Source organism: Orycteropus afer, unplaced genomic scaffold, assembly GCF_000298275.1.
Source record: "Orycteropus afer afer isolate SDZICR_OR568_19922 unplaced genomic scaffold, OryAfe1.0 scaffold00092, whole genome shotgun sequence".
Lineage (NCBI taxonomy): Eukaryota > Metazoa > Chordata > Mammalia > Tubulidentata > Orycteropodidae > Orycteropus > Orycteropus afer.
This window is the reverse complement of record NW_006921679.1, coordinates 1,361,032-1,368,863: the sequence shown is the minus strand read 5'-3', so window position 1 is coordinate 1,368,863 and position 7,832 is coordinate 1,361,032. Positions and strand designations below refer to the sequence as shown.

Genomic DNA, 7,832 nt, shown 5'->3' with positions numbered 1-7,832 from the left:
TGTGGAACAAAACTCAAAATCATTTGGAGAAAATAAAAAAAAAGGTGGGGACCAGGTTTGCTGGTCTGATAGAGCCTGGTGGAACCACTGAGACTATGGTCCCTAGCTGTCCTTCAGGTCTGGAATTGAACCCATGCCTATGGCTTCCAGCCAAACAAAATACAGGGATATGAGTTAAAAATTCACCTCAAGTAGATACACTCCTTGGAGAGAACAATCATGGGAGAAAGAAGGGCTGCTTATGCACAGGGAGACAGCTCAGGGGCAGGAATGCATGGAGAGATGGATACTGGGAAGAGGTAACTATGGGGAGGAAGTGGGAGGGGAGCTGTTGCATTGTGGTAAACTGTGGTCCATGACATGAGACAAAGTATATGTGAACTGCTGTATGGAAAGTGAATTTGCTCTGTAAATCTTCACCCAAATCACAATTAAAAAAAAAAAAATCTTGTTCTACATCCTACTTGGTGAGTAGCAACTGGGGTCTTAAAAGCTTTTGAGTGGCCATATAAGTTGCAGCTACTGTCTCTCCTCATCTGGAGCAAAGAAGAGTGAAGAAAATCATGGTAACAGTCTGAGGATATGATGAACCATGGGGACCTCAGCCTTCATGACCCTGAGATCGGAAGAATTAGATGGTGCCCAGCTACCAATGCTAACCACTTGGAAAGGGATCAAAATTGGAGATCCTGGATAGAGTGGAAGAAAAATGTAGACAAAATTCAAAAACACAAAAATGACCAGACTTACTGGTTGGATAGAGACTGGTGGAACCCCTGAGACTATGGCTCTGGGTTATCCTTTGGGCCTGGAACTAGACTCACTTCTGTGGATTAGCTTTCAGCACAACAGGCTTACAAGCAGAACATCTACTCCAGTGCCTAAGGCACCTGACTCCTAACCAGAAGGCTGGTGGTTCAAACCCACCAGCCACTCCTTGGAAGGAAGGTTGGACAATCTACTTCCGTAGTGATACCACCCTGGAAACCCGAGGGGGGTCGCTATGAATTGGGTCCAGCTTGACGGCACATAACAACAACAAGACCCTAGGGAGATGCACCCCTTAGATCAAGCAGCTATGAGACACCAGAGCGGCAGCATTCACATAGAAGGGATGCATAGATGAAAAGGGCACAAGGAAAGGGTAGTCACATGGAGGAGAGGGAAGCTGATCTTTTTATTGTTCGGATTATAATCAGGGCCATGAAACCAAATGTGCATGAACTGTTTAGAGTAAAACGAATCTCCTTTGGAAATCTGCACCCAAATCACAATAAAAAATTTAAAAAAACAAAAAAGATGACAGCCAAGAAAACTGTATCTAGCAGTTCTACTCTGTAACACATAGGGTTGCTATGAGTTGGTACTGACTAGATGTCATAAGAGAACAACAAGGAGATAGTCAAATCGGTCATGGAGGGCTGGAGACACAAAACTGCTACTCAATGATACAACAGGCTATGTTTGGGACTGAAGTTTAGTGCTGCTCCTGATTTCTCAAGCTCTGGCTAAGGGCTCCTGTGGCCTAAGGTTAAACAGGTCAGCTCCTTGAGGTGCAGCTGGAGAAGCTGGATTGATCCCTGGAGGATCATGTGGTATGGCTAGAACTAGATGCCATTGATGACTGTAACTGCCTAAATATATTCCCAAGCAGTGCTCTTAATTCAAGAATGACTCTTTGTCTCAACTGCAGTTTTTAATCCCTAGGAAATTAGAAACACATGTGCATTGCTCTATTACTCTCAGCAGCATTACAAATCTGTCTGTCTTTCAAATAAATTCTAAATAGTTTGAACACTAAGATCATGCCTCATCCATCCCTGTTCTTGGCACTTAGCACAGGGCCTGGGTACATGTTATACATCCAATAAATGTTTCTGAGTGAGCAAAAGGCCTACCTAAATTAGGGGTTACATTTTTCCTTTGATCACAGTTGTAAGAGCCATGGTTAGGACCTGGGTCATGTGAGCATGAGGATTTGCAATGTCCATGTGGGAGACGGTTAGCGCATTTACAGATCCCAACTTAGGGTTTCTTTTTATTCAACTAACTTCAAGATCATCATAGTTGTATTAAGTTTAATTTATATCATCCCCTGAAGTTAAGAAAGAAGGTAGATTTTGTTGTTGGGGGAAGAAGGGAAGAAAACAAAACTTTTTAGTATGTAACTATGTTGCAAGTTATAGAGACAAGGAATTTTAGAGATGCAAAGGGCTTGATTAATCCTTGAAGCCCACAGCATTTAAGCAGTTGACCAAACACACATGGTCAGTCATGAACTGGACTGGGACTAAACCATGTCTCCTGATTCCCAGACCAGCACTATCGCTACACTACAAGTAGAATAAAAGATTTTTGACTGTCAGCATTCTGTAAGACCATTCTACTTCTCATGGTATTTTCTTAAGTGAAAACAGAAAAAATGTTAACCCAATAAAACCTCATTAATATGCCTTCTGTGATAATCTGCCCAATGTAAGCTTATTTACTAATCAACAGGCAGAAATAGATATGGTTATTTAAGAGCTAAAAATCTTCTAACATCTACAAACACTCATTTATACATCAGACTGACTGCTTACCAAATTAATCAGAGTGAGGTTTCACTGTATCCAAAGCAAACAAATGGATAAAGGGCACTTTTAGGCTATTTTAAGATTTTCTAGAAGTCCATGTGTAGAAATCTGTCAAATACAGTATTTCAAGGTAACAAGAATTACTCACCACTGCCAGCACTTCCCTCTCTTTTGGTCCGGGAACCCCCACTGCCATCTCTGCCAGACTTTATGCGCTAGGGCAAGAAGAAGAAAGGTTTTAAAGAATAAGCAATGCTACTTCAAACTGAATCGAACTAAAAGCTGATGGTTAGATTTAATAAAATAGGATTTACCATTCTTATTACTACTTTCCTAAAGCCAAAAACCAAGCTCACTGCCATTGAGTGGATTCTGACTCATAGCGACCCCTACTGGGTTTCCAAGTTGGTAAATCTTTACAGAAACAGATTACCTCCTTTTCCTTCCATGGAGTGGCTGGTGAGTTTGAACCGCCAACTTTCTGGTTATCTTTAGGCACAGCACCATCAAAGCACCTTACTTTCCTAAAAGCTAGGTTCAAATGTATTGTTACCTGAGAGTTGACTCCATAGGAAAAAAGATTGAGATGATTTGTAAGGAAAGGGTTCAAAGAATGCCCTACAAGACCTGGGACAGTCCTTCCTACAGAACACTCAAAATGACATGTTAGTGGAAAAATGCAGTATAACCTTTGCTTATGTAAACAACTTAAAAACCCGGTGGCACTTTCCTGATGTGATGATTCAGGTTGAAACCTAGTTCAACAAACCTCTTCCTAGAGGAAGAGAATCTGCCAAAGGGATATTTCCTACACTAGTCACAAGCTACAATGGTTCTAAACTCACTGCCATCGAGTCAATTTTGAATCAGCGATCCTCTATCGGGTTTCCAAGGCTGTAAATCTTTGCAGAAGCACATTCCCTCATCTTTCTTTTATGGAGCAGCTGGTAGGTTTAAATCACTGACCTTTTGGTTAGCAGCCAAATGCCTTAACCACTACACCACCAGCGTTCTGAAAATATTTTGAAGCAGAAAAAGTGATAAACTGGCCTTTGAAATCCAAGTTAAAATAAAGACATTACTAAAATCTCACAAAATACCTAAGATCTGCTAAGGTGACTACTTTTCTAGATCTAAATCCACCTTCAAAATTTACATAGCTGTGATGTTCGTAGGTTTCTTTTTGCATTTTATGGTTATTTTGGGTGTTGACTAAGCAAGACAATGTCTGTATTAATACTGGATCTGCCTCAAGTCATACTTCCAAATTTTCCTATGCATTTTCATTACCCAGGAGACTCAGTAGAATAGACATCTCTTGATAAATATTTACTCTATAACGGCATTGCAATTCATTAGGGTTGATACTTAAATTTTCAGTAATGTTAGTGTAATTTCATACTTAATTCAAAGGACATAAATTCATAAATTATCAGATCATAGATGAGGTCACTGACACTGTGGTCTGCTGAAAAGAGGAAAAAAATCCTTTCAATAATTCAAGGTTCATTTCTGTAAAGTAAAATGCTCTCCTAAAATTTAAGACTTTCAAATATATGAAAACACACTCAAGTTATTTTCCATTAAACAAGAAACCATCCTTGAAACTGTGTTCTGCCATCACCCTGTCAGTTCCTTCAGAGACAAAAGAACATCTAAAAAAAGATGTGATAAAATACGAATTTAGTGCCTAAGGCATTTGACTGCTAACCAGAAGGCTGGTGGTTCAAATCCACTAGCCACTCCTCAGAAGGCAGGCTGTGATACCATTTGGAAACCCAAGGAGGGGTCATTATGAGTTGGATCCAACTCAATAGCAGTGAGTTTAGTTTTGGTTTTTTAGACCTAATTTTCTAAAAGATCAATTTTCATCTATCTACAAAATCAATAATCTCTGGTATACATTAAGGATTTATGTGCTAAATAATTTAAATAAAGATAACTGCCCATGAAACTTGAAATGTTTTCAAATCAAACATGTACAAGATCTTCCACCTTGCTTAAATAGCCATAAATTTGTTGCTGTTGTTAGGTGCTGTTGAGTCGGCTCTGACTCATAGTGACCCTATGTACAGCAGAATGAAACACTGCCACGTTGTGCATCATCCTCAGAATCCTTGTAACACTTGAGCCCATCGTTGCAGCCACTGTGTCAGTCCATCTTGTTGAGGGTTTTCCTCTTTTCAATGACCCTCAAATTTACCATCCATTTACAAGAGGGCAGTCTAGGAAGTATAGCAGGGATCGTGGAGCTTGCGCGTGATCTGGCAGTGTTTCGTTCTGCTGTGCATGGGGTCACTATGAGTCGGAAACAACTCGACAGCACCTAACAACAACAACAACAACAACAACAACAACAACAACAGTTTAGGAAAGGAAGTGCGTTTTATAATGACTGAATTCTTTACTCCCACATTCTTTGCTCTCATTTAGAACTTTCTAAACCCTTGACTCTCATTCACCTTCTCCTAATTAGTCCTCTAAATTCTCACTTTCCATACACCCCCACCTAGAATCCACTACTTGAAATACATTCGCATCAGTGCCTTCAAGTCCCTTGCTGGCCCTCTTGTCTTTCTGGATAGACTGCAGGGTTTGCCTTTTTCCTCTCCTCCGCCCAGGCTGCTGTGCTCTGCTGGAGAAAAACCACATACCATGCACAGACTGGCGCCAGCCTCCAGTGGGTCTCCCCACTGCTCGTCAGTCCTTCCATATGTGCGTCCTGAGCCAGATCCAGCTCTTAGCTTCAGCATGTTTCTTAAGACGACATTCTATCCTCTTCACTTTTGGCAAATTAACTGCATCGCCTAATCCACCAATAAGAGGGGAGGAATCTTACTTAACTACCAGCATTTCCCTGAATTTGCCAGCTCTCTTTCCTCAGTGAATTTACTTAGGCTATCACCTGTCTGGAATGCCCTTCCTCATCTTCTTTATAAACCCTAAAGGTAATTCTGTAAGGTTGGGAACTGTCCTCATCTCCTCAGGGGAGACTTCTGGTCTGTCCCAAGGGGGCTCACAGATCACACCGGATAGTCACACTCTGGCTCTCCTTCTCTTTCCTCACTCTCCTGTAGGCAGAACACATGTTCTTTATCCTTCTTTCCAAATGAATACCTGTTTGCAGTTCAAAACCAATGAATTCACTTTAAACAGCAAGAGTCTCTTTAGGGCTACAGCAATGGTTCTCTGTGGAAGTTAACCCACAGCCATTGAGTCAAATCTGACTCACAGTGACCTCAGTGGATTTCCAAGACCATAAATCTCTATGGAAGCAGATTGCCCCATCTTCTGTCTGTGGAGCAGCTGGTGAATTTAAACCATCAAACCTGAAGTTACTATTTAAAAACAGAAAAGGCAATGTGAAAAGTCAAATCAAAATATTTATCAAAACACTTATTTGATAAGGTTTTAAGTTCAAAGAAACATGAACTGTCGAGAGTTCCGGTAAGATGGCAGAACAGGCAGACAAACTACACAGACCCTCTTCAACAAAGAAAACAGGAACCAATTAACACAGATACAGAAGATAATCCTAGAGGTCTGAGCTTTGAAAGGAGGATAGAGAAGTGAACTAAACACCAACTAATAGAAGAACCTGCATGAAAACACCGAAAAAGGAGACAAACTGAGCTGCAATCTGTCAGCGATCCTGGTGGCATGGACAGCTTGGATATTGCCAACTGGTGTAGGACCTAACCTAAAAATCATCCTTGCTAGCCAGGGGCTGCACAGAGGACCACACTGGTGGCTGGTGAATAACAGGGGAAGCAGCAAAGAGGAAGAAGGGCTGAGCTGCGGACTTTTGGCTGTACAGAGGGTGCAGCCATTTTGAATGTGTACAAGCGGCTTGACTGTTTAGGATATTTAAAGTGACAGCATTCTCACAGATTCCAGGGACCAAAGAATAGGCTCCACTTGCTGGGGACTGCAAGGACATTCTGGATATAAATGACTGGAAAGGTTCTAGTTTTCAGCTTTCTCTCTCTTCCCTATTCCTGGTTCCCATTGTTTTCTTTCTTATGGTTCTCCCCATTCTTTGTTTTCCTTTTTTAATTTTCCTATTCTACCTTTTTTATCTTATCGCCCACTCTCCAGATATTGCAGGGTTTCTTTCTTTCTTTTCTTTTTATGGTGATTGTTCCTGTGTGTTGATGTGATGTGTTTTTTGTCTGCTTGCTTTTACTTTTTTGATTGTTGCTTTTGTCTAACTGAGTGGGAGACAGCAACCATGCCCATACAATGCAACCACACCTGCACCTCCTGCAGCTCTACTTACTGAGTGAGAGCCACCACTTTCTTTGGCACCAACTGGCCAACGATAAAATGACCACCAAGAAGAACCTGATTCATCCTTAATTGCTCTTCACAAACAGTTAACAGAGATCTAAATACAACAATGTCACAGAGACAACAAACCATCATAGTCCACACAAAGAAGCAAGATAAAGGTGTAGAAACAAGGGAGCAGGACACAGACCCAGAACACATCCCTGAGGAAGAAGCAGCATTGGAACTCCCTGATAAGGAATTCAAAAGAATTATAGTTAGGTATCTTCAAAGGATTGAGAGACAGATCAAGGAAAATACTGACAAAATTAAGGAAAACAAAGCAATCTATATATTCAATGTAATCCCAATCCAATTCCATCAACATTCTTTAAGGATATAGAAAAAACAATCACTAACTTTATATGGCAAAGAAAGAGACCTCAGATAAGCAAAGAACTGTTGAAGAAAAACAAAGTAGGAGTTCTCACACTCCTGGATCTTAAAACCTCCTATACAGCCACAGTAGTCGACATAGGCTGGTATTTGTCCAATGACAGACACATAGACCAGTGGAATAGAATTGAGGACCCAGAAATAGATTCATTGACCTATGGTCAGCTGATCTTTGACAAAGGGCTGAAATCCATTAAATGGGGAAGAGAATGTTTGTTTAATAAATGGTGCTGGCAAAACTGGATATACATTTGCAGAAAATGAAACAAGATCCATACCTCACACCATACATAAAAACTAACTCCAGATGGATCAAAGACTTAAATGTGAAACCTAAAACTATAAAGTTCTTCAAGGAAAACCTAGGGGTTAATTTAGGGGCCCTAATATAGGGCATAAATAGACTATCAAGCATAACCCAAAATGCACAAACAGCGAAGATCAACTAGATGAATGGGACCTTCTAAAAATTAAATTTTTATGTGCTTCCAAAGACTTCTCCAAAAGAGTCAAAAGAGAACCTACAGATTG

General features: G+C 40.6%; 1 protein-coding gene across 1 annotated transcript in view; it reads right to left on the bottom strand.

The window, feature by feature from the left end:
* The window catches only part of IFT88 (intraflagellar transport 88), a 223,394-nt gene that overhangs the window by 46,521 nt on the left and 169,041 nt on the right, over positions 1-7,832 (bottom strand). Inside the window, exon 23 of the mRNA XM_007942504.2 lies at positions 2,725-2,791. Coding sequence (XP_007940695.1) covers positions 2,725-2,791 — 67 coding nt within the window. The remainder of the gene's footprint in view (positions 1-2,724; positions 2,792-7,832) is intronic.